Source organism: Hippocampus comes, unplaced genomic scaffold, assembly GCF_001891065.2.
Source record: "Hippocampus comes isolate QL1 unplaced genomic scaffold, H_comes_QL1_v1.1 scaffold7, whole genome shotgun sequence".
Lineage (NCBI taxonomy): Eukaryota > Metazoa > Chordata > Actinopteri > Syngnathiformes > Syngnathidae > Hippocampus > Hippocampus comes.
In genome coordinates this window covers 6,517,510-6,544,200 of record NW_017842060.1, presented here as the reverse complement: position 1 = coordinate 6,544,200, position 26,691 = coordinate 6,517,510, and the positions used below count along the sequence as shown (strand labels likewise).

General features: G+C 42.6%; 2 protein-coding genes and 1 long non-coding RNA gene across 6 annotated transcripts; 1 reads left to right on the top strand and 2 right to left on the bottom strand.

Moving 5' to 3' along the window:
* Positions 1-4,908: 4,908 nt before the first annotated feature.
* Positions 4,909-21,479, top strand: acsl1a (acyl-CoA synthetase long chain family member 1a). Of its 3 annotated transcripts, none has more exons than XM_019862482.1 (21): positions 4,909-4,980; positions 12,992-13,199; positions 14,408-14,522; positions 14,606-14,670; positions 14,759-14,860; positions 15,987-16,086; positions 16,181-16,356; positions 16,751-16,783; positions 16,988-17,039; positions 17,134-17,207; positions 17,569-17,646; positions 17,952-18,086; positions 18,183-18,317; positions 18,504-18,599; positions 18,678-18,750; positions 18,850-18,938; positions 19,418-19,534; positions 19,616-19,759; positions 19,831-19,932; positions 20,046-20,117; positions 20,788-21,479. In XM_019862482.1, exons 2-21 carry the CDS (start codon positions 13,005-13,007, stop codon positions 20,926-20,928), a joined length of 2,094 nt encoding a protein of 697 aa, XP_019718041.1. In that variant the 5' UTR covers positions 4,909-4,980; positions 12,992-13,004; the 3' UTR covers positions 20,929-21,479. The 3 variants fall into 3 exon arrangements, with proteins under 3 accessions (XP_019718041.1, XP_019718043.1, XP_019718042.1); XM_019862484.1 differs by lacking the exon at positions 17,569-17,646 and adding an exon at positions 17,429-17,506; XM_019862483.1 differs by lacking the exon at positions 4,909-4,980 and adding an exon at positions 11,587-11,684.
* On the bottom strand, positions 19,923-20,766 carry LOC109511405 (uncharacterized). The gene is made up of 2 exons (XR_002167323.1): positions 20,722-20,766; positions 19,923-20,179 (listed from the first exon to the last, which is right to left on the bottom strand). It is a non-coding gene; the product is annotated as an uncharacterized LOC109511405 (long non-coding RNA).
* Positions 21,414-24,848, bottom strand: primpol (primase and polymerase (DNA-directed)). Of its 2 annotated transcripts, none has more exons than XM_019862485.1 (11): positions 24,681-24,848; positions 24,103-24,250; positions 23,967-24,021; positions 23,789-23,895; positions 23,176-23,338; positions 23,001-23,098; positions 22,829-22,915; positions 22,397-22,505; positions 22,237-22,313; positions 22,067-22,113; positions 21,414-21,722 (listed from the first exon to the last, which is right to left on the bottom strand). In XM_019862485.1, exons 1-11 carry the CDS (start codon positions 24,798-24,800, stop codon positions 21,519-21,521), a joined length of 1,215 nt encoding a protein of 404 aa, XP_019718044.1. In that variant the 5' UTR covers positions 24,801-24,848; the 3' UTR covers positions 21,414-21,518. The 2 variants fall into 2 exon arrangements, with proteins under 2 accessions (XP_019718044.1, XP_019718045.1); XM_019862486.1 differs by having other exon boundaries at positions 23,789-23,874; positions 24,681-24,847.
* Between the last annotated feature and the right edge of the window lie 1,843 nt (positions 24,849-26,691).

The following is a 26,691-nucleotide window of genomic DNA, read 5'->3' as shown; positions in this document are numbered from 1 at the left end:
GGGGGGGGTTGCGGGTGTCAAGGGGGCTAACCTGGCTTTGTTAACCCACGTGGCTGCTTGAAAGCCACGTGATTCGTCGTGGGATCCTATTTGCATTGTCGAGGGTGAGGCGGGAAAGCCTTGGGACGAGAGAGGCGCATGCATGAGCGCACGGCCAAAAACAACCAAACAAGAATAAGAAAGAAAAACAAAAAGAGAAGAGGGCGTCTGTTTTTTTCCTCACACGACGGCCTGTTTGGTCGTCCTCCGTGTCTCTCACACACACACAAACAAACACACACAATCCCAATGTCATGTACGGCCTGTCCACTGCCATTAGACTAATTAAGTAAGCTTTAAATAGGCGGTTCCGCCAAGTTTACGAGAGGTCTTTTTTGGACACCCCCTTAGCGTCACACGATTTATTCTTGTGTTTTGTTGTGTTTTTTTTTTTTTTGAGAGGGGGGGCGTTCTTGGTTTCATTTTTATTCTTGATGTTTTCTTTGGGTGCAGGCGAGGGCAGGTGCATGCCTGCGTGCCTTGCGGGGGCCTGCTGGCACACGAGCGTTGGTCCGCGTCAAGGCGCACGCGAGGAGCCGCCACTGGAGACCCCTTTTTGGAGGGGGCTCAATTTGTATCCTATTATCCTATAAGAAAATGTCCATTCAGTGCCTTGAATAGTTTCATTGGCCTAAATTTTAATAATGCTCTGCGAAGAAAGGGAGAAATAAAGAAGAATGCAGCTGGTGGGAGCGCGCATTATCCGCCGTCACCTGCGAGATGGATAGCCTGGAGACCCCTATTCATTTGCCTAATTTCGGTCAACTTAACAAACTTTGGGAGAAATTATACTGCCATTGTTGCGAGGGGTGAGGCCTTCTGATCGAATTAACAGCGTGTTTTGATCCGGTAAATGTCATTAGAAAGCGAGAAACAATCGCGTTTCAAGGCGCCCGGGGAATGCGCCAACGCGGGGACGCCAAGGCGCAAAGTGCACAAAGGCGGCTGCTGAAGGCCCTCAAAGTTTTTCCCCTCTCCAAACAAAGGGCATTATTTTATACTTGAATACATTTCGTACAACAATTGGCTGTTTGCTTCAAACATATCTGCAGCAGCAAGGTTAACAACAGGTTTATTGTGTGCGTGCACCCGGACGGCTCTCATGCGTCAAAACAAGACGGCTCGCATGCAGTCTCGCCTTTTCACGGAGCTTTTCATGCACCCCCACCCAGGCCCCCACCCCTCAAAAAAAATAAAATAAAAGAACCGCTAGTCTATATTTGATCCCGCGAGCGATGTCAAAGAATTAAAATGAAAAAAGATTGAAAAAGAGCATGGGGAGATCGTGAAAGAAAAGCCTCAGCAGACGTCTGGAGAGTTTTGGAGAGAGCTTCTTTTTCCGGGAGCACCATGGAGAGAAAGGCGCGAGCGAGCGCGAAGAGGGCATAAAATCCAATTACTTAACTGTGCACTTGTTTAAAAACACTTTCCCCCCCCCTTTTATTTCAATGTGTTTGTACTTTCCAATGTGCACTTGTTGCACTCGTGTGTGTGTGTGTGCCGCACAACTGGAAGCATCTGCTCGCCCGCTTTGGTGGAAAAACGCCAAAGCTGCATGCAGCCGAATAACGCGCCGCCAGTTTCGTGTGGAGTTCTCACTGCAAAGTCTTTGATCACCATGAACTTCGTGAATTATGATCTACATATCGCACGCTTTTGCAAATATTGTCCTTTCCCCAAAATATATTTTATAAGGACTAGCTGTAAAACCATTTGGACCTGGCTTGCTACCATATATTTACAAATGAAGTTAGTCAATGTATAGAATGTTATATTCATCCCCTCACCTTTTGAATTTAATAATAATAGTAAATGAATACTAAATTAATTAATTAGCATTCGTAGTGGCAAATGCATTTTTCCTATATGACAGCTTGACCGACATTTTAAACGGCAGTTTTCTCATCTTGAAATGCAATTGGCCCTAATTTCTCATAAAACCATTCCTCAAACTGTAAATTTGGCATCCAAGCGTAAAAAAAAAACCAAACAAAAAAAAACAACAACAACATTGTACTAATCAAGTGATATTGCAAGAAACCAACCATTTCACCTTTTCATTATGTAGAAAATATGTGACAGATGAAATATAACGTTTGTGTATATACGCACTAAAAATGCTGGGTTATGCTCCCAAACCACTTGCAGTTGTCGCTGTGGATTTTGAGCAGATGACACTCTTAACAACAGCTGGGTCAAAAATAAGATAAATTGGGTCAAAAAGCATCGAACCAACTTTTTGGATTATTCATTTACCCATGGGTCAAAACCCCCCCTATTGTGTTTTATTGGTTATTAATTCGACCCACCTTTTGGGCGAGATAAATAACCCCAAATATTGGGTTCCTCCCTTTTTGACCCGCTTTGGGTTATTTCTGACCCAACTGTTTTAAAGTGTACACTCTTAAAAACTTTGTCAAAAATAACACAACCTTGGTACAAAATAAAATAATTGGACTGACCTGCTATGTGGGCCAATTTGACCCAACGTTTGGGTTATTTTGATAGAAAAACAAAAAACCCAATGTTGAGTGGAATTGACCCAAGAACCGGGTCGGTGCATTTTTTGAACCCCCCACTTTTTTTTTTTTACCAAGCAGTTTTAAAGGTATACATTAGTTTTACCCAAGCTTGGGTTCATTATATTGACCCAGTAGACTGGGTTGAAGACTACATCTAGCAAAGTTGGCATTTGGGTTTGGCAATGTACAGTTTCAGCTGTTTGAATAATGGACCAAAATAGACTTCAATATTAAATGTGCATGTCATGCATGGAGGCCCAGGGAAACAACTTAGTGTAAAATATCAATGACCTTTTTTTGTCATTGATATTTTTACGGAAATGCTTGTTCCACCCTTTGCACTGTATGGGCATGTACCAATATGTGCTTTCTAACACAGTAGCACGCACTTTTATTGCTTGTTTATATTAAAGCCTCTTGCCTGCATAAGACAGTCCTTCTTAAATAGTGGGGGGATGCTGGGGGGCCGCGTATGACGCCGGGGAACATGCTAACCACCCACCCAACCCCATCCTAGGTCATTGTAATTGCATTGTTTTTCCAGTAAGCGGCAGTGCCGCTCCCATTGTCAGAGTGTGCGCTGGGAGCATTGGCTCGAAGCGGAAGCTGAAAGTTGTATCGGGGTTGGAACCATTGGAAAAGCTGTGCGATGCAAAACATTTTCATTGGAGCCATTAATGCTGATTTCCTCATTTTTAATTACAATAATATTTTTTAAAAAACCCGTTTACATTGTTGACTTCGTTTTTGTTTTGTGGTTTGAAGTAGTTTGAATAGTGTGTTCCTGACTTCATGTTATTGATTAATTTGAATTAATTATTTATTTCATTAAATTGGTTTTTGCAATATCAGTAGAGTTTAAATCAGGATTTCATATTTGTTTGAATTTCAGGCAACTTGATGCATTTTAAATGTTTTGTGGCAGACTAAAAATAATGTTAATTATTCTTTGTTTGCTTTCCGTTTTTTGTTTTCTTCAACGTTAATAGGGATACAATGTTATGCAGAGCTGTACTTATGGATGGTGCTGTTCGTTGCCGCGGTGGAGAGTTGGAGGGGCGCGAAGTATTTCCTCTCCCGGCCTGGGGGGCGTAGCAGAAAATAATTGAGAAGCGCTGTTATAAGGTGATAAAGTAACCACGGGCTTGATTACACAATATGGTGAAATAGTTGCTTTTATCACATTCGTACATGACAGAAATGCTGACAGGAGAATTTCGGTGGAAGTCTCCATGCAGGCTGGTGGGTGACAGAGCAACCGAGCAATGTGTGTCTGTGTGGGTTGTCTGGCGCTGCTTCGTGACCCGTGGTGACCCCTTGCCCCGCGTTCACCCCCAACACACACTCGCAATTCTTTGGCTCGGTGCGCCACCCTCAGGCTGAAGAGAGTCACTTCACACAGCCCCGATTGAGCCCTCTCCCGGAAAATTGGCATCAGATAAATAAATGCCCACATGGCTTTATGGAAAACCATGTGAGCATTTATTCCATATCAAAGCTCTCCAATAATTGGTCAAACAGTTTTTCCTCATCAATAATGTTGTTGTCCTCTTCTAGTTACTTCCTGATTCTTTCCTTCTTCCTTTTTGTGGTTGTAGTTGGACTCTGCAAGTGTGTGCCGATGTTGGGTAGTGGAACTTCACTCAGGCTTAGACAAGTCCTACATCAGGCGTCTACATCTATAACTACATCACTGTGATTGACAGATAACACTTGAAGAATCTGCACATGAGCATCCTTGCTAAACACTAGAAGAAGAGAACAAGAGGACACCTGACCTACGATAGATGTTTTCATCGCTCAAAACAGTTCAGATTTATCTTATATTTTGGTTACCAATAGTCAATTCAGAGTTAAAATAGCAGAAGTCGCATTCAGGGCGATGCAGTTCACTTCTACATCCTTGCTCAGTGCTGCCACAATAAGGAACATTTTTACACACAAATCTTCTGTCGGTGTTATTTATTTATTTAGGGGTGGGGTGCATTTACTGTGACCGATGTGATTTTGCTATGTAGCCTGTCAAAATGTGTTTTAAGTCAACTTAATACGTAAACAGCATTTTGTATTTAGTGGACGATGAGAAGGGTCACGTGTGTTGCAGGAGGGAATGCACAGTTTAATAAGGGATACAAACGAAAGCACACAGCAAAAACACAAACATAAAAAAATTATGGGCAAGTTTATCAAAAGTGATCATTCGAAACAGTGTATATAATTTGATCGACGAGTGGAGTGCCTGAAATTTGCCAGCAACTGGAACGCCTAATGACAAGCCCGACCAATAGCAGCTCTACTCTCAAGTTTCAATGAAACGCGTGAAGTAACACGGCCTCTGATTGGCTGTTTTTGCAACTGTGCGATTTTAACTACCGTACGTTTGGTCTTTTTTCGGAAGTGTCACTCTTGTCTGTCACAGGTCAGTACCAATTTATTTTCCCTCTACGCTCAACCTTTACCGTTTTGTTTTAAAACTTGCGTTGCTCAAGTACGCGTTGTAGTGTGCACCGAAAGTCCGTTATGTTAAAAAGTCTGCTTTGGTTTTCTTTGTTTACATGAAATTGCCGTTCTTGTTGATTTTAGTTCTCATGACGGCTTTCGCACTTAGTAATCATCACGACACATTAAGCACCGCGTGGAATGTAATCTAGTCGAGGAAGAGTTGAATGACCATGCATGTATGAATTACGATTCCTTCGCCAGTAAATTCCACACGTTTTCTGATAGCGCTTATCAAATTATGAACAGTTGAATGTATGCTCGTTCTGTGTCGGAGGAGCCCGGTTGTCAAGCAACCGTACAAATAAAAGACAGCAACATCTTCGCGATTGGTCATGTAAATCCACTTTAAAAAAAAAAAAAAAAAAAAAAAAAAAAAAAAAAAAAAAAAAAGCTAAAATGACAACAGAGTAGGGCATATTGGCAGCTGGAGTGGTTTCCAGTATCACGTACGTCCAATTCAAATTGCTGCAGAGGGTTGGAATAACTTCACAATGACATAACGCGTCTGGCAAACGTGGAAGAAAGATTTTTTTTATTCCAGAATCAGAAATACTGTTTATGTAAAAACACGTATGCAATACAGTAACAATACAGTGTATTAAGACACTTGTTTTACCTTGGGAAGCTTTGAGTGTGCAGGGAAACAAAAGTGGGATGCAACTCCTGCTTTATGTTTCAAAAATGAAAACTATGAATAGCGTAAACAAAGAAGCAATGTAAATTCTCTACACAGTGGCAATGAAGCCAAGGATATTGAATGTGCGAAGTAAACAGAACTAGGAAATAATCCCATAATGACACTCATATTTTGTGTGTTCTGTGATGTTTGTATGTGCGAGTAGCAAGAATATCCATTAGGTTTATTGTGATTTTAGTGCAATGTTGAGCTATGGGAAGAAGCTGTCTCTGAGTTTTGCTTCATCGGGTCCTGATGCGCCTGCTGGAGGGCAAACAGGTGGTCCATCCCTGTGATGGAAATGCTGTCCTGATATCTTTATCTACAGAGTCCCTTGAGGTGACATGGCAAAAATAAATAACATCGCAATCATTGCAAGATAATGCAATCATTGCATATTTGCGAGGACACGCAATGTTTTTTTTTTCTTACATGTCACCTTAAGGGCTCCGTACTTATCAAATGTTAACGCCAGCTTGGTCAGAGCTCATCAGCGGGGTTTGAAAAAAGTACCAAGCCTATTTTAACAAATGAAGGGGTAGAAAGTCAGCTTATATGTCTTCAAAAGTAAAATGTCATCAGAGATACAAATACTCAAGTATAGACAGCTTAAAAAAAAAAACGACTTACCGTTACAATACGAACAAACTATTTCTGTTTTCTTACTTTCCATCCTTGATATATGCTCAGCGGCAATTATCTTGATTTGATTTTGTTGTTTATGTTGCACTTGATGTCCGTTAGCTTGATTAGACTTCATGTGAAGCTTAATTTTTGTAAACCACATCAAACTTTGGGTGTCCAAAGTATTTTGAAGTAAGTAGGGTACCTGCTAGATAAGATTTTATTCTAGGCTAGTGACTATTATCATGACCAGGCTTTATATTAAGATAGCTATCCGCTACATTTTCTTTACGCAAGTGATTTGTAGCTTCTTGAGACTTAATGCTTAGTTGTCTTTTAGATTAGACTATGCTAAGCGAAGTGGCTAATGGCTTGATTCGAGTTGGCTCGTTGTGACCTTATCCTTTGATAAGTTCCTGGTACCCTAAGATGGCTTTATGCTCTCTTGTAGATAAGACTTCATGCTAAATGTTGTTGGTGGGATGAGCTGTGAGTAAGTTCAAAGCATTTTTTGGAGAGAGGCGCTGTGAATTTAAACAGCAGAATCTGTTTTCATTCGTGTGTAACAAATGTGTCTCATTGAATGCAACGCAAAGTTGAAGCGACATGAAAAAGGCGGCCACCGGCGGGTTGACAAGATGATCGTATCGTACTTCTGTGGAATACAGACATTGCTTTCAACAGAAGTAAAAGAGAGGGACACTTTGTGGTTGTTGTGTGGTTATCTGCAAACGCCTGCTCTTGGTTTTGACACGCTATGATCACATCCAGACCTAGCAGTAGGGAACAGTAGCGGTGGCGCAGGGCTGGAAAAATTTTTAGCCTGAAGTCAGAAAAGTAACCTTAATTGAATTGAAAGGAATCATGTGACAGTGTCTCGATGGAGAGTGGCGCATTCTGCTTGACTTGGTCGTCAGTCCACAGAAGTGATTCAGTTTCTTGTTTTGAGCACCGACTCTGTTTGTCTGTTGGGAGTTTGCGCAGTGTACGTTTCTCCCTGTTTTGCGGACATTTCTGTGCATTCCACTGAAACATATGGCCTTGGCTTAAAAAACGCCATGGTTGTTGTTTTAAGTGGATTAGTAGGAACAGGGACATTTCCGGATGACTTGTGTGTACGAAGAAGTATTAGGGCAATAGTAAAAAGAAAAAAAAAAATTAAGATTTACGTCAGCATCTTTTGAGAGTAAGTTTTGTATAGTAAACACTTTACATTGGGGTTTGTGTTGACCGTTGATTTGATTTGACCAAATAAACAAACAAAAAAAATTGAAGTCATATTTTTCAATGTAAATATATTTGCGACAGTGGTTTATTAATTTTTTTCTTTTTAAAAGATGAACGTCATATTTTCAAAACAAAAAGTTGAACATTTGTATGTTTGTTTTTTTTTCGGCAAAATTTTTGTATGGGTGTTGTTTTGCTTTTCCAGCACATCTGTATCCCTTTCATAAGACGTCAATTAGATCCAAATTTTTGATTTGCAGTCCTGGTTCCTATCCCCGTGATTGGCAACTGAATATTTTCCAGATTCGTATTCATACATTTTCTAGGTCAGTTAAATATTTCAGATGTATTTCTCAGATAATATTTTTGAGGGAAAAAGAATTAAAGTCATGTATTTTACAGAAACAAAATCATCCTTAATTTTCAAGCTAATTTTACTTGTATATTAAATACCATAAAAACCAAGACTTCATTTTGTAATTTATTTTCTTTTGTTCTTTTCATTATGGCCAAATTAAATTTTTTACAATACTTGATATTTATATCTGAGACTCGCAAGCCAAACTCAACAGACCATATCCAGAAATGCTTCAAGCAATTTTGAGGAATTTTCCACTGTAAAGTGGCATTGCAGTGTCTGTGACCTCTATCGGCAGGTCATGTGCACTGATGCTGTGTTGGGAGCAAATGACGAGTGCACGCCCTTTGCCCCACTTTACAAATCTCGTCCTCCCCCCTCCACCCCATACGCCAAGTGTCTTTCTCCTCTCTGGCCATGTGAGGTGTACAATTTCATGTCGGGGGTCAAGATCCGTAGCGTGAGCACACCCACCGCCAGTGAGAACGGTTGCCGCTGCCTCCCAGCTGACGTGTAGTGACACCATTTTCCGCCTCTTTTTCTCCATGCTGTATATGACACATTGCATATGATATGATATTTCGAGTCAACAGGCAGGATGAGGATTCACTGAGAGCAAGGCGTCAAACTGGCTTTCACGACATCTTTATATTAGACTGACAGGATAACATGGGCCGAAGTAAGAAGAAAACACTACCTAACAATTTACCAAGGCTTAAAAATACATTTTGAGTGATTTGTGCCGCTCTCCATCCAAATATAATCGATTCCTCAGCAAAGCTTTTGGGATGGCTACCATATAGCATTGGAAGCTAATTATAAGTGGCATTTTGCTTCTGCTAATTCCTGTAGCACGGGTCCCTTCTCTTAGTCCCAAAGAGCGCTTTACTGGCCCAGAAGTTGCGCTGTTCTGAGCCAAAACAGATGCTAATCGGTGTATGCAGCATGTTTGTTGGTGGCGACGGCCATGACAGACAGCAACTTTAAAATGGGTAGTTACCTAACACACACTGGAATGACCAACACTAAATCTATTTTTTAAATAAATGGGATTGCATTCTTGTCGGGCGAGAGTGGTTCCAGAAAAAAAGCAAATGTTTTTTGCCACTTTTTAAAAAAAAATGTTTTTTTTTTACATAGGATATTTGAATGTCACTATTTTGGTCTTGTGTTAAAAAAAAAAATGCAAAAAAATTGGGACATCCAGGCTACCTCAGGTGAGACAGTAGAGGACAAGGGAACCACTTCTGCCCACCTGGTGGTCCTCTCACCAGTGGTGAGGAGGTGAGTGAACCCTTGGGAGAGAGGCAGGGGTCCCACCAGGTCCACGTTGACATGGTCAAAACATCTCTCCGGCACAAGAAACAGTGCCAGCAGGGCTATGGTTTGACATTGTACCTTGGCGGGCTGGCATGCTATGGAAGTCTCCCCCGAGGCCCAGCCAGACGAACTTGGAACCTACCAGCTAAGTAGAAGCCTTCACACCTTGGTGGGAAAGGCACCGACAGCCAGCAGGCACCATGGGGCGCGGCTGGCCGGCATCACAACCTCATCACAGATGAGTGTGGCATTGGCGTAATCAAATGTGACATCCTCCAGACACGGTCCCGGCGGGCGGACATATGGTAGGCTTGAAATGTCGCAGCCGGCGGCCTGGTCGGCAGCCGTGGCATTGTAATCAAGCCCCAGGTAAACGGCCTCCTGTTACCGACCGAGCAAATGTATTCCTTTCCAGCCACGTGCCGGATGCTCGATGTGGTGGCAAGCTGACATTGTTGCCAACCAAACCACGGCTCTGACGTCCTGGCTATGGTAAATGTCAGCGGCTTGTGGTCCACGATGGCCTTGAACTGGCGGCCCACGAGGAGAAATTCTCGGAGCTCCCTGTCAAAGGTGCTGTCCATCCTGTCGTTGCTGAAGAAGGCCAGTCGTTGCCAGGCCCCGCCCACCCACTCCTCTGACTGCAAGGGGTCTGTCGTGAGAGCGACTGGGCATTGGGAGATTGGTGCACCGGCAGAGCTGCATTGACCAACGCAGCCTTGGCAGAGGTGAAAGCTTGGTCCATCCCAGGGCAGCAGTCCACTTCATTCTTGGACTCTTTTCCCCCACGGAGCCTTATTCAAGAGCCGCATGATATGACTTGCGTGGTTAATGAAATGCTTATAAAAGTTCACCATGCCCAAGAACTCACCACAATATACTGAATGCTGTGAGCCATTCAAAAAAATTATGGCATGCTGCAAATGGACCCGGGCCGTAGTTCAACCCCACCTCTACCCTGTGATCATCTGTGTGATACGAGCTGTCAAACAGACCCGTTATGACAGTGTTTTAATATCGCAACTTCCTGTGTGTGTTTTGAAATGTATGTTTGCACATGAGTTGAGTCTTCATGTTGCGTTGTTTCCTATGACGCCGCTGCCCCAATGCCCCTTCCTCTCCACTGCTCCAGCCTGTCTGTGTGTGTGTGTGTGTGTGTGTGTGTGTGTGTGTGTGTGTGTGTGTGTGTGTGTGTGTGTGTGTGTGTGTGGGGGTGGTGGTCTATGGGGTGACCTGCAAAGGCGATCTGTCATTGGCTCGCCGTCCTCCCAGGCCAAGTATGGAGAGTGGAGGTGTTGTTGGTTGGCAAAGTAACTTTTGCCTCCAATAACGCTCAGCCAAGTATGACATTGATGGCCCGTGCTTGCAACTGTACAGTCGGTCAAGGTACAAAGACACACTGACCTTCAAAAAAAAAAAAATTGTATACACATTCTGAGACCTCAGAAATCCCCATTTTATTTCTTTTTCAGACGGAATTCCCAAATGTGAATGGATACATTTTACAAATGTCCCTTCATCCTTGGATATTTATCAACCAATTCCTCAATTCCGTACATTGAGCTGGCCTCATCTTCTCCGTAATCTTGAGCAATATTAGATGCTCTTGGCAGAGGATCAAGAATATGCTCCAGAGTTTTGTTATCAGTCTACGTGTGTTGCTCATTTGGATTCAAATAGGCGTTGCTTCAAGGGTAACTTCATAGCTGGTGTTTGTTAGCCTGTCTTTTATTTCCCAATATTAATTAGCATTAAGCTAGCGGGCTTTTAAGGCAAAGTTATGTGGTTTGAAATACACGCCGTGTAATTCTCTTTTGTAAACTTCAGCTGGGGGATGGCAACCAACGGCTTGAAGCCTCTTACAGCAGTTGAATGGCAAGTCAAAAAGGGATTTGGCCCAACAACGGCTTACCCCCCCCCCCCCCCACACACACACACAGAAAACTCGTAAGATGGGTCACTTGTATCTCAAGGCACTTCACTTTCACCTTTTTGTGCAGGGATTGTCTCAGGCTTGACCTTGTTGGCATTTAAAAAGTCAAAGGCCATCAACGGTAATTTGGAGCACACGTCAACTGAGTGACTTCAATTGTGTTCTCACAGCAAAGCCAACAACAACAACAACAACAACAAAAAGGTTGCGATGGATAGAGCTCTCCAGAATGAGAAAGAAATCCATCTTGTGCCGCTCTTTTGGAAGGTTGAGCAGTGACGTTGGTCGCACGCGTGTGTGTGTGTGTGTGTGTGTGTGTGTGTTTCTGCCTCGGAGGAGGAGTGAGGGGGGCGTGTTTGTGCTATTCATAGTGTGAGAAGAGAACCTCCGAAGTCTTTTAGAAGTCACCGAGTCCTTCCTCGTAGAAAGCACTGCGCTTCTGGAAAGACTTGCTCACGCTCATTCACTGCAACTTTTGAACCCGTGAGTACGGTGATTTGACGTTGTTGCTGAATTTAAGTGCATGTCAGTACGCCGTTAGGTCTCATCGGACTCGTCTTTGTCACATTTATTTTTGAATTGTCCTAAATATAACGCACGTACAACTTTTTGGGTGAGAGGTGAATAAAGGATGTTAGTGGTGAATTCATTTATGATTGAACAAAAAAGATGATGGATGTTATTTACCCCCATCCAAGCATGCACTGGCCCCACTGGTCACGATATCAGCGTTTAATTATAGAAGTAGGTGAGAAGTCAATTGTGTCGATCGCGGCTGTTCATTTACCTGTTGGTGTATGACGTAAGTGGATACTCCTCAAAAGTTTAAGGCTCCATGAGAAATATCCTTATTTTGGAAATTCTGTTAGGATAACATTAAAACCCTTTTCGTGCACCCTGTAACATAACATGATAAGCTGTCCACTGTAGTAACTGCTGACCCTGAAAGGGTTCAATTAATCAGAAATACAGGACAGATATTTTTTTCATGTTTAAAAAAATGTTTTCTTTGCAAAATTTGAGTGTTTATCAAGTGCCCCCAATTAGGTGCTGGGTGTCGTTTTGAATTTGGACGATTCCCATTCCGATTCCAGTTCCTTGATTTTGGTTCACAGTCCTCACGATACTCAATTCTGATTCTTACATTAAAAAAAATGCATGGTTTAAGTGAATTATTTTGGGGATGAAAACCGCTTTTTCATTTCATAAACTTTCGAATTTCTATGAATTTCTCAAAGGTCAATTTTTTTTTTTTTAACCAATATACTGTATTCACATCAAACCTATGAAATTGAATTTTTCACGAGAGCTTTATTTTTGAGAACATAAAAACAATAAAATTCAACAATGCAAGGAAAATCTTGTCAGTCTCCGAAATCATGCTTACCTCTAGCTCATCTAATTTGCGTCAGGAATGAGACGTGCCCTATAAACTGCAGTTCCAAGTGTAGTATAAGACCTGCGACTGGTATCACAATGTGGTGATTTCAGAGCAATGCTTCCTTCGGTCGACATTTTGTGCACATGCTCAAGTTATCATTTAAATTTTAAAACCGTAAGGCAAAAGGTGAGGAGCTGCCCAAGAGCAAATCTTGTAGCCCGGCCGTACGACGTTGACCCTAGATAATGGCGACCATTCATTCCATCAGTGACGTTATTCCACCAAGATACATTTGCTTCAGAGTCACAGTTTGATTTGGAAAATACCCACATTGCTTTCAGAACGGGATTCAAATTTTCTCAAGGGGCTGAATATGCAAATTTTTCTCCTCTCTTGTCTCTAACTGCAGTCGCATAACAGGCATGCAGGCTCAGGAAGTCCTGAGACAGCTGCGGCTTCCAGAGCTGGACGACCTGCGCCAGTACGTTCGCGGACTCCACGCTAACACGCTTTTGGGCATGGGCGCCGTCGCCGCCTTCACCACCTACTGGTTCTCCACCCGGCCACGAGCCCTCCAGCCGCCGTGCGACCTCACCATGCAGTCGGTGGTCATGCAAGTATGGCGTCTCTTCTCCCAGCACGCGGAAGGACTTACAACTTTCATTCTAGGTGGCGCAACTACAACAGAGATGTTCAAATTGAGCGACTGACAACTAATTCCCGATCAATTTTAATTTGAGGGCTATTTTAAGAAGCACGTCATGATTCAGAGTCATCGTTGAACTTGGAATTGTCCAACTGCTCTATTGTCAGCCTGTCAATAATTATTCTCGGAGTTCTCTAGTCCGCGAACAGCAGATGGATTATTTTTGTGTTGAATCCAAGTGAGACGTTTACTAACATCGGCTTTGACTTTGTGACTAACATCAAACCCTCTTGTGTGAGATTATTTGTTGATTCGTCGTATTTCGATCGCTAACGAATACCAAACAAAAATAATTGGCTTGTCAGAAGCAGTAATTGGGGAAGAAAAAAGTTTTCTGCAAATTAAAATTTAAACCATTCATGTGCAAATGATGATAATCCGATAAACGGTCCACTGTAGTAACCGCTGTCCATGAAAAGGTTAAAAGTAAAATTTTATCCCACAGAACGATCGTCGTATGAGTTAGAATAGTGAGAACGTAATATTTTTTCCTGTAATACTTTCACTCAATGTAAGGTTGAGAAACACGGAGGTAAAAATCGGAAATGGAGGATTTTCCCTCAACTATGATCCTTTTTTTTTTAAAAAGTGTGATCATCACACAGAGTACCGGCGATCTATTTACTGTAACACTTTCTGTCCTCACCGGAGTCGCGACTCAACTGAAATCTTTCCCAGCTGACTTTGGGAGTCGAGATTAGGCATGGGAATTGATAAGATTTTTACGATTTCGATTGCACGATCGATTCCTCCCTTCGGCGATATGTTGAATTTGCGAGTATTGAAAGTTGCCCTGTTGTTATTTTTGCTTGTAAAATGTAACCAAAATTTCGACCTTGGGCCGGTGCCGTAAATCATGCGAGCTGTACTCGTAACATCAGTACGCAACATGCGTCATTCGGCGTGCCTGTTATTGAGAAGAGAATCGTTTCCCAAAACGGCAAACGATGCCCCAGTATTGAAACTCGGTATTGAACCGGTTTTCGATTCCCATCCCTAAGTCCCCGGACCGGTTGCCAGTCAGTTACAGACAAACAACCAAAACCACCATTTAAAATGGCCTTCGCTTCATCCGCGTGGGGCGGTTTCCCAACAGTTCTGCCTTTTCTCTCCGTCAAGAGTGAAGAACACGCGAGACGTTCGGCGCTCAACAGCAGCGATGAACACATGAGTTACTACCACAGCGATGCGACGACATTGTACGACGGGTTTCTACGAGGGCTCCGAGTGTCAGGTGAGTCGTTTTAGCAGCTATAAAAGGCATCGATCGCCGCCGTTGAGCCAGTCCGTAAAGATAAGCGCCGCTTCCTCTCCTAGATAACGGACCGTGTTTAGGAGCCAGAAAACCAAACCAGCCTTACGAGTGGCAGACTTACAGAGAGGTGAGGCATCTGCCGTTAGAATGTCATCGAAGTCTGAACAAGTCACAGCCAACACCCAATGACAGAACTTTGTCTTTGTGTGGCACAGGTTGCGGACCGGGCCGCGAATGTGGGCTCCGCCTTGCTTCACAAGGGTCACTCTCAGTCGGGAGACAAATTCATTGGGATCTTTGCCCAGAATAGACCAGAGGTAACACGCATCCGCGTCGGTCCTCTTGAATGTCACCGCGCGACAGCGGAACCTTCCATTGTCAATCACAAACCGTCTTCTAGGTCACCTCCAGTTTGTTTATATCATTGACTTGGCTTTGTTTTGCTGAGCAGCTAGGACAGAAACAACTGAAAGGTGGCTAATTTGCACAAGAAACACAAGCTGGCTCTGCGGTATATTCCGTAATTTTGGGGGCGGGCACCGGCTATGCTTGGCCAACACAAAATGATTGCAACAATTGTCTTTAGCGGTCTATGCCATCACTACTAGCCTTCATTGCTGGCAGACCAAAAAAATAATAATTTTTAATCATATGTGCCGGGGATTGGTTAGGTTGTTGAAGGGGGGGGCATGTTGCCTTAAAACATTTGAGAAAGGCTGCCTTAGATCAGCGATTCCCCCAAAACTATCATTATTTCAGTATCCATACTTGGTGTTCCATGAGATTTTTTCTGCTGTCAAATGGATGCCTTGGCTCAATGAAATTTGGGAACCATTGCTTTAGATGAGCTGAAGTCTTACAAGTTTGGAACTTGAACTCTGGATTTTTTTTTTTGTGTGTGTGACATTTGACTCAGAATCGTAAATTCAGAGGCATTTAAAGTGCTCGGAATTAGCTCCGTACATGTGTGTGGATGGTCAAACCCAGCAAGGCCTTCTCTGCTGTCCCAAATATGATCAGAAACACTGACCCACATTTCCTACATAAATTCTAATATTCGTTTCATAAAATTACGTTCATGGATTTCCGGCAGTCTATTCTCTTCATGTCGTAGGCTTTCTCTTGGCTGTACTGCTTCCAGTATGTGCCCGTGGATGTGATTTTTATTTATTTTTTGGTCCAATCCCATTTCAGCCTTGACTTGCTGCCAAGTCACTCTATAATCTGCCAAGTGCCTTCATAAGCGGTTGTGCTGGCTGAGATAACTTAAACTATATTTGCAATCGGTTCAAATAGCAAAACACCTCTGTCGTGATACGCACGTTATTGTTTTTTTTTTTTTTACATTTCTGTAGTGTGCCGCTGTTTACGGACAAAACGACCAGAAGCAAGTTGGGCTTTTCTGTCATTATCAAACAACTGATCATGTTTTCTATTCTTCAGTGGACCATTTCTGAGCTGGCTTGTTACACATACTCCCTCGTAACCGTTCCGCTGTACGACACGCTGGGCGCAGAGGCCATCAGTTTCATCATCGATAAAGGTGCGTTCGCTATCTCTGTGATGTCATCGGTGTGTGTGGCGAGGTGCAGGCGTGGAGGACAATGCCTATTGTCAATTTGCCACACGTTCTCCAGCCGCTATCAGCACGGTGATCTGCGACCTGCCCGAAAAAGCCAGTATGATTCTCGACTGTTTCAACGAGAGAGAGCGAACGGTGAAGACGATCGTGGTGATGGAGCCGTTTGACGGCGAGCTGGTGGCCCGCGGACAAACGTGCGGAGTCGACGTTGTGAGCCTGAAGGCGTTTGAGGTTTGCATATTTGACTGCTCTATTGTCTTTTTGCGGCAAACAAGTTTAGTCTCATTTGGATATTTGTTAGTTTATAATTTGAATTGGAGATTATTTTTTTTTCAAAGTAACATCTCATTTAAAAATTTTTGGCTTTTATTTTAAGTTCAATCAAAGGCAGAGGGGCATCTTGGTTTGTCGCAGAATCTTTAAAAGATAGATACAAGCTTCTTGGGGGTCTATATTTCTAGCTGAGAGTTGTCAAATGGATGTCTCTGTTTGGAGTAGGGGCGGTCACATGGGAATCCGTTATTCAATCAGCCAAATACAAAGAAGTCCATTTGTTCATTTTGGCCAACTGAGAATATGAAGACTTGACATTTTTCCCCAGTGTACATTTTTACTGTTTTCGCAGGACTTGGGTAAAGCCAACTACCATGACCCTGTGGTGAGTAGAAGAAAGAAATGTCTCTCTATCTATCTATCTATCTATCGCAAGCTAGCTAGTTATCTAGCTGGCCGGCTAGCTAGCTAGCTAGAGATATATATCCACTTTAAAGGCACACTGATTATCAGCAACCCATTATTGTAACAGTGACTAGACTTGGTGCATTTTTAGTTCCGATTTTTCTTTTGTGTAACACGATTACAGCCACCGAAACCAGAGGACCTTGCGCTGATCTGCTTCACATCTGGAACTACAGGTAAATATGGGAAAACTATCCTGTCTAACTGTTTAACTCACTCTATTTTATTATTATTATTTTTTAAAGCTTTTAATCTAATTTCTCCTTTCAGGAAACCCAAAGGGTGCAATCCTCACTCATGGAAATGTCATCTCAAACACTGCAGCTTTTCTTAAAATAACAGAGGTAAAGGTGGTGGGGGGGGGGGGATACAGTTATTTTATAGATTATTTTAAAATCCATTCCCAGACTCTAAACGTGAACAAGATGATATCTGGTTTCTTTCATCTGCTCCTTGACCTCCTCTCCCACGTGTGTCCAGATCATCTGCAGTCAATGCTTTTTTTTTTTTTTACCCCCCACACTCCCCTCCTTCTTCATCTTCACTCTTCTGTGTGTGGCGTCAGGGCAAAATGCAGGCCACTGCCAAAGACGTACACATCTCCTTTCTCCCTTTGGCCCATATGTTAGAGAGAGTGGTGCAGGTATGCCACGCCCCCTTCACTAAATACGAGATGTGCATGTGGTTTGTGTGTGTCTTTTACAGGCGAATGGCATGCTGAGCTGTCGTGATGTTTTCATATCATATCTCCCCTTAGCGCATATGTTTGAGAGAGTTCTTCAGGTACGCCACTGACGGTTCACTCGGGCATGTTTCATCACGAAAACAAATGTTTAAAAGTTCAAGTTGTTGTCGTCAATATGCCAATGTGCATCCTTGTCACTTTTTGCAACGGTGTGGTTGTGTTTAGCACTAATATTCACTGGTTTGGATTCTGACTCTGTATGCTGCAACTTCTGAAGTTGGCCCCTAGCCCAGAAAATGTCCCTGACTGCTTTTTCTTACACTTACTCCAAGCCCATTTCAAGAGCAACGTTATGACACCTGCCTGGGATGGAACATGAACTGGTTTCAACTTGCTCCATCAGGGTGTCATCCTCATGCAAGGAGCTCGTATCGGATTCTTCCAAGGCGACATTCGGCTCTTGATGGACGACCTGAAGGAACTGCGGCCGACGTTTTTCCCTGTGGTGCCACGTCTCCTAAACCGCATGTTTGATAAGGTCAGCCCACATTTAGGATTTTCTTGTTTTTGAGGGATGGGGTGGGACTGCACACTTGGAGCAGAAGGTCGTATGCAAAACTGTTTCTCTCTGTAGATATTTAGCCAAGCCAACACCCGACTAAAAAGATGGATGCTTGATCTGGCTTTCCGGAGGAAGCTTTCAGAGCTGAATAGCGGCGTGGTCAGGAGGGACAGTATCTGGGATAAGCTTATCTTCAAAAAAGTACAGGTAAATGGCCAAAAACGGTAAACCCCTTACTTCAACGTAGGGGTTACGTTCCAGATCACCCGCGCGAGATGTAAAAGCCGCAATATAGAAAAATACCCGATTTTAAATGCTGTCTCGGCACATTTTTACAGCATTTGTTGGGTCAACGTGGCCTCAGTTGTTCTTTACATTTACTTCCTTCTGCAGGCGAGCTTGGGTGGACGCGTGCGGCTGATGCTTACAGGCGCGGCGCCCGTGTCACCCCCCGTGCTCACTTTCCTACGAGTTGCGCTGGGGTGTCAGGTGAGATGCGTAACCACAGGCACCACTTGTATTTCGGATTGTTTTCAGTGACGCTCTAAGCGTTCTGCTTTTCCTCAGTTTTACGAAGGCTACGGCCAGACAGAATGCACAGCAGGATGCTCCATGTCCATGCCTGGTGACTGGACAGCTGGTAACAGTTCACCTCTTTCCAAATCTCCCCATCCAGGGAAAGGAAGATAATCGGTTCTCGGGGCAAGTCATTGAAGGTGCGTGGTGTGTTATTTTTCAGGTCACGTCGGACCTCCGTTGCCCTGCAATGCCATCAAACTGGTGGATGTGCCAGACATGAACTACTTAGCAAGCAACAACGAAGGAGAGGTGAGGAGTTAACACATTTGTTGGGTTCCCAAATACTTTTCATTCCGATCCTATCATCACTTTTGTCTGAAAAGTATTCAGGCAGTCTCAAGTGACAGAGAGCGGGTCAACGCAATCCATTCTTTTTGGCGGTTGAACTTTGATTTGTACAACTTTCAAACCACTTTCGATTGAGTTTTTGAATCAGATTGATTTTTTTATTAAATATTTGACATCGGGGACAAATCATGCATAAATTGATTGATCGCGATTTTTGTTTGAAGAATCACTAAGTCCCTAATTGATGCTCTTCCCACAAATATTTACGTTTACCCAGCTCATTCGTTTCATCAATGGTTCCGTTCACTTCAACTGGAATGATTTACTCAAGGCCTTCTCAATCATACATCGGATGCAGAGTTTTTTGACGCTCTTTCGGCCATACCTCATGTCGTAACTGGTAAGCGTTTAAATGCTGTTCTCTTCCGAACCGTCATTAGGTTTGCGTCAAAGGAGCAAATGTCTTCCTGGGATACCTGGGCGACCCCGAGAAAACGGCGGAGGCCATCGACAAAGACGGATGGCTGCACACGGGGGATATTGGCAAATGGCTTCCAGTAAGCGCAGGACTTTGAGATGGGGGATGATGATGACGACGAAGGTTCCCTTTTCTAACGTCTTGCTGCATTTTTTGACAGAACGGCACTTTGAAGATCATCGACAGGAAGAAGCACATCTTCAAGCTGGCTCAAGGAGAATACATTGCCCCAGAGAAAATCGAGAACATTTACAACCGCAGCGACCCGGTGGCCCAGATATTCGTGCACGGTGACAGCTTACAGGTTTGTCGTTCTTCCGCAACATACCAAACGCAATTTGTTTGTTGACTTGACCTTTTGTTGCACTTGTAAAGGCATCGTTGGTGGCCATCGTTGTCCCCGATCCTGACTTTTTACCCATTTGGATCAAGAGACGAGGCATCAGCGGCTCCTACTTGGAGTTGTGCAAGAGCATTGTGAGTTTATTTTGACAACAGAATTCACACCAACTTTATTTTGACAACAACATTCCCCAAAACACTGCAGCCCAATTTCTTTGGATGCCAATGTTTGCTGTGATTGCCGGCAGGACGTGAAGAATGCCATTTTGGAGGACATCCAGAAGCTGGGCAAAGAAGCTGGACTCAAGTCTTTTGAACAGGTGATCTGTGCAATTTTCAATTGCTGATTGTATTGGATCAATGGATCAGCATATATTGATAGCTGCATCTCAAATTAGAATATGGTAGAATAGTTTATTTCAGGAGTTCAATTAAAAATAGAACTATTTTTATACAGATTCATAAAACGGGCAAAAAAAAAATTCAGGTTAATTCATTTATTGAAAATTCTTGTTTATTTCTTATGTAATGTGAATTCAAATTTTTTGAGATGTTGAATTGTGGATAATTGCCATTTAAAAATTATACAAAAATAATCATCAAATGATTGTTTATTAAATGAATAATTCAATCAGGAAGTATTCATAGAGCTTGACATTTTCCCTTTGTTTCATTTCAGAATGGGGGGAAAAATAGTTTTCCCTCTCAAAATTTTATGCACAACATCCTTTCTAAACACTTACATACACGTGCTTTCTTAGTAAAAAAAAAAAAGGCCACCATTTTTCAGGTTGTCGTTATGGGGTTCTGCGTGGAGAAGTTTGAGGGGAACAAATAAAAGTAATTCATTTTGGAGTTAGACTGTATCATGACAAAATGTAGAAAAAGTGTAAAAACTGAGTTTCACTTCTAAAATCTAATGACATTTTCCACAATATTCTGATTGGACATGTACAGTACCTGTATAACTTTTTCATTTAATCTCCTCAGGTGCGAGACATTGCGTTACACTCCGAGATGTTCTCTGTGCAGAACGGCTTGCTGACACCAACGCTCAAGGCGAAGAGGGCACAACTTCAGAGTCATTTTAGAGCGCAGATAGATAAACTTTATGCTGGCGTTAAGGTCTAAGCGGATCGAAGTGGAATGTTACATTTGAATGGGAACATGTTTGCCAGAGACAATTCGGACATTTTTTTTGAGGGGGGGGGGGGGTTGCTTTCCTCAACAGGGTACCAAATCGAGTGAATGGTTGATAATTATCATAGTAGAAGTGTAAACTGAAGGTCTCAAAGTGTGTTCATATAGGTGGATATTTATATAAAATTGTTTCAGATGAATATTTAAATTGTGCCTCGTATTATAATACAGAATTATATTATTGAATGTTGTTTGCATATATTTGCATTCCCCCGTTTCTCAACGATGTCGCCTGGTAAGTTTTATGCAAGTGGGGGGTTAGTTGGTTTTTGTGAACGCTTCACTTGGGAGCACAGAATAAGCAGCATTTTTCATGCTGCCTTTGTCACACAACATGGCTTAAAGGTGACTCGTCATATTTGGAATTGAGACCGTGCCCCTTCAAAGCAAATTGCGTGTGTATAAAATAATTTTGGGGGGGGGGGGCTTGAATTGTGAGAAAAATTGTGACTTGAGATTTCAATAAAGTGCATCAGTAACTTCTCTTGGACTCGCGTCATCTTTTACCGGGAATGGAAATTTTACACGCAGCTGAGCAGCAGCTCGTCGGAGATTTCGCTGCTGGTCATCTCAAAGTCGTCAAGGCAGTCTGAGAATTCTCGGTCATCTTCGGCGTCTCCTCTCCACACGACTTTGGATTCCTGATCCTGAGCCGCCTCCTTTGGTGCTTGGCTGGGTTCAATGTTGCCTTCCTCGTCCATCACGAAGGCCTGGTCCTCCTCATCCTGTCGTGGAGCACAGGACAGAACAGGATTGATCTGGCATATTTTCAATGTGAGAAAGAGACTGTTTTTTTGGATGGGGTTGAGACGACCGAAAAGGGTTGCACTTTATATCAAGATATGAAATTCATTTAAATAAAATATGATTCATCCATCAATGAATGCCACGCAAATCTAAAGGTCAGTCAGTCCGTCGCTGATGGACGCCCATTTTGCTGACAAATGTACAGAGAAGACATGCTCATTATCATTACGGTTGTTTTAAAATTCAGTTGAGCATCATTGATAAAAATGAATGGCTCTTGGAATCATGTCTTGCTGTTGTCAAAAACGGAACACTTACTAACCTGCATCATGATGTAACTGATGCACATCTCCTGCGGCAGTGGGTAACCTGTAACAAAAATTACAATTTTATTGTGCTTAATATTAATACCACGATAGCCGCATAATTATCTGTGACTAAAAACAAAGCAATGAAAAAAAAATGTGTGTACTGTACTGCCTCGCAACCTACTTGAGGATCTGAAGTTCCTGCATTCAGGATCGTGACATTTCTGGTACCACACTTCCTCTTTGAGATCCACCACGATCCTGTGCACAAAGAATGGACTTGCATCCAAAATGGCGGCTCGCGGGCGGACGGCGATCGAGGGGATGTCGGCGACTCAACACACATGATGTTGTTGCTTTTGTGAAAGCGACCCACGTTGTCACACCAGCGGTACTTGGCGATGTCGTAGACCAGCAGCTGTTGGGCAGCAAAGTAGTTCCAGCGCCTGATGCCTGCGAAGAGCAGAGATGGTCGACACGAGGAGGAAAAAATAGACCACAGGACAGGCCCGTCTAAAAAATATGACATTTCGATCGTTCGACTCAAATAGTGAAACACATTCAGATTCATTAAACACAAAGATTTTTTTTTTTTTTTTAATAAGGCCTATTCCTTTGATAAAATTAATTTTGATTGTTACTTATGTAACATTCCAATTTCTTGAGACGGTGAATATGGCGTTTTCATTATCTTGTAAACTATACTCAATTTGTAAAGTATTCTGATGATGATCAGGATTAAAAGGGCAAATTATCTTTCCAATCACAACACTTACTTCCTTGTACGGCATCCCTCCTAACCACCGTCAAAACAAAGTCATCCACTTCTCGGTGAGGAGACGTGAGGCAGCTCGAAAGCAAGCCTGTCAAAATTTTTTAAAAAGGACCATTTTGAGTCAATGAAACAAGAACATTGCGACGCCACAGCGTGACTCCCCAAGTCCTCACCTGAATCAGACGGTAAACACATTTGGCGCTGAACCCTCGTGGTCCGACAGGCCCGAGCGTCTGCGCCTTCCCACGTTAGAATTCTCTGGCCCGTAAAGCTGACCGGACACAGCAATAAGAATGCTTGTCGAATGTTGCAGTGGATTTGCTTTTCAGTAAATCGATTTCGACATACCTCACATTACACACTAAAGACGCCAAGAACACACTTTCCTCTGGAGACACACCCTTGCTGAGTTTGGAGATGAACTTATTGTCGTCGGCTAAGGAGAAGGCAGCATTCTTCCCGACCTTGGATGACTTGTAAAGACGGAAATTTCTGTTCTTGGTGTAAACTCCTGTTGGGTGTCATTGAAAGAGGCACATACAAAGACTTACAAGTGGTCAAAGTTAGGACTTGCTTGGTGCTCGTGAGCTGAATAACAAGCAACAGATAGTGAATAATTCTTCTGAAAAGCTCTTTACTGGCACTCCCAGTCAAGGTTTATTTATTGTCAAACTAAACATAAAACAAAGACAATTCCATGTGTGGTTCACCAAGCCACACAATTTTGTCCGATGGAAGTTTGCTAGCTTAATGCTAACTTGCGATGCAAAATGCCTTAGACGGGCTAACAAAACTAGCATTTGCGTAGATGGTTTAACACAAACACTGCAGCAACACATGTAGAGTGACAATGTACTCACAGGCATATTCTCATTACCGTAATCTGACTGAAGCTTCATTTACAACAAACAGACGTGACTATACATAGAGAGACCGACAAAACATATATGGTGTGTCTTACCGAGATCGACAAACAGAGCAGGGTGTCCGTCCTTGTTTTTCACGTGAAGGAAACTGTGGTCAGTCTCTTGGTTCTGCGTTCGACTGCTATAAATGAAATTGTGATGACTGCAAACACGAATGAATCGTCCTCATTTCAAAACCCCTTGTAAATCATTTCACCAAACTGAAGTACAAACCCTTCTTCATTGCATCCGTCCAGGACAGGTTGAAGAATGGCATGAATAAAAGCACCTAAAAGCAACGATAACATGATTTCATGTCGATGGCGTTACAGATCGTGACAAGAGCCGGCGCACTGCGGCAACAACGCACCAACGTGAATGTTGTCTTTGAAAGCCGCATTTGGAAGATTGAAGATGAGGTGACGACTGAACTTGTCCTCTGTGCTGGAGTCCAGACTGAGGATGCTTGTTGCGCAGCATTCGACACCATAAACGTCCTTCAGCTTTTGACAAACATACTGTCAACAAAGAAAGACACACGCGTTTGGACATTTTTAGAATAATGTGGAATATTCACTTGTGGATATGAATAATAAATGCCGGCCTGTAAAACACAACATACAACATACTCAGTCAGTCAGCCTTGTTATCTTTACAGGTTTTATATTGGATCTCTTGTCGGGTGGCCAAAATGTTGGGCATGAATATGAATAGAAATTAGAATACAGGTATGACATTATTATTTTGAATATCGAAATTGGGCAAAAATTAGCCTATCTTTACTGAAGCCGTAGAACAATGTACACTACAGCTTTACTTTTTCAACTCAACTTCTGCCATTAATTAACGTCAACAATAATTTGATTTACCAAGATTTCCATTCGTAATTATTAACTAATAGATTAGTTCATAATTATCAAGGAATTATATGTTCAGAAATGGCCAAACCTGGATCAACATGGCCACCATCTTTTTGCCATCGGCCTCTCTGTTTGAGGGCTTGTGGAACTCCAAGTCAAAGTAGAGTTTGCAAACAGCGCCCTCTGGTATCACCTCGTAGCAGTGCATCAAGGACTGGGTGTACGTCCTGAGTAAGAAATGTAACAAAAATAATTAAATAAGAAAAGAATTGACCATGACTTGCAGTACAGTGGAATATGAAAATTCAAAGTCACTAAAGGTTATACAATTTGTTGAGCTTAGTGCTAATAAAAATGCAAAACACTATAGACAGGACAAAGAGTAGCGTCTGTGCAAATGCTGCTTGAATGCAAACAATGCAGCGACACAAACAGACAACATAACAATACCCATATGTATAGATTCGTTATCTTTTGCGATAGATGAATACACCAACAATACACTGAGTCAGTTGTGAAACTATTCTTCGTTTGTCCCTATGGCTGCACTGTATTATATTGGCCTAAGGCAGTGTTTCTCAAATAGTGGGGGGCGCGAGGCTCCGTCAAGGGGGGCGCGTTTGACCTCGGGGAACATGCTTTTTTTTTTTACTGTCCTAGAATAAAGTGCAGTTGCACCTCCACTATGTTAGGGGGCAGTAACGCTCTCATTGGCAGAGTTTGCGCAGGGAGCATTGTAAGGGAGGAAATACGACGAGGCGTACGTCGCACTTAGCTCCACTGTGGCTACGGGACCAGACGAGGAAGGATTGGTGAGCTTACTATGTCTAAAAATGGTGGTAGCGGACAGCATGAAGCCAAATAAATTAAGGCGTCACTTAGACATTACACCCCAATCACGCTGATAAGACGCTTGAGTTTTTTTTCAGCGAAAACGTGCCGAATATTGCCAACGATCATGCCGCTTTGTGACTGCTACTTCAGTAAACTAAAATAAGGTCCCGGCTACACATTGAGCAGGAGTCGAGAGTTGCCGTGTCCTGCTTCAAACCTCGCTTCGAAAAGCTGGGCATTGCAAAACGTGCTCGTTGTCGCCACTTCATCTTTGATCAAAAAAAAAAAAAAGCACAAGTTATTTGATATATTTTTGTTTTGCTGGTTAAAGTTTTTTTTAAATATTGTGCTCCTGAGATAATGTTGGTGATTAGTTTGAATGCATTATTAGTTATTGGTTTTGTAATTTTATTCTTCGGTCTCATGTGGTTTGACATGGTCAGTCAAAAAATATTTATAGTTAAATGAAGGATTTAATGTTATTTTTGAATTTCAGATGCACTTTAAATCTTTTCTGTTACAGTTAGTAAAGCTATTCTGTGTTGTAAATTGGTCCATGTTTCTTTCTTTTTTATTCTCTTATACGTTAATAAGGATACCGTGTTATGCAAAGGTGTACTGAGAACAATTTTCTAGACAAATGATACTATTTATAGTGGTGCGGGGGGCGAGATGTTTTCCTCTTCCTAGGGGGGCATGACAGAAAATAATTGAGAACCACTGGCTTATTTGGACTTTTATATGTGAAAAGCGCTTCACATTTCATGTGATCCTGGATCGGTGGCCGGCTTAAGTTCCAGAAACCGATGTGTGATGCTAACACTGCGTCCATAAACAACCGCCAATAAGTTTTGTATCGAGACTTGTTTGGTGTATTTTGTTTGGTTGTTTTGGGGTTTTTTTGGCTGCTTTTTTTTTAAATACTGACAATGTTGTCAAGGATGGGGCTGAACATAACTACTTTCAACCAAATGTATTCAGTTGGAGATGTAACAATCCGATAGGAAAGTGTGTCATTGAGAACAGTAGATGCTCACACAGAGTAAAAGTTGCAAAAGTTGTCCGACTTGAAGGGATTCCAAAGCCCGCTGTGGCCCACTCAGGGCTTTCTGCATTCAGTACAGTCGGGCTCAAGTTATGCCGTGACATAGTACGGAGCGGGGGGGTTGAGATTTTGCTCAACGCGGCCACATCGCCGCGGCAACCGCACCTCAGCCGGTTTAGAGACGAGGCGGCTGTGGAGCGGTGGCGCTCATGCTTAGCGG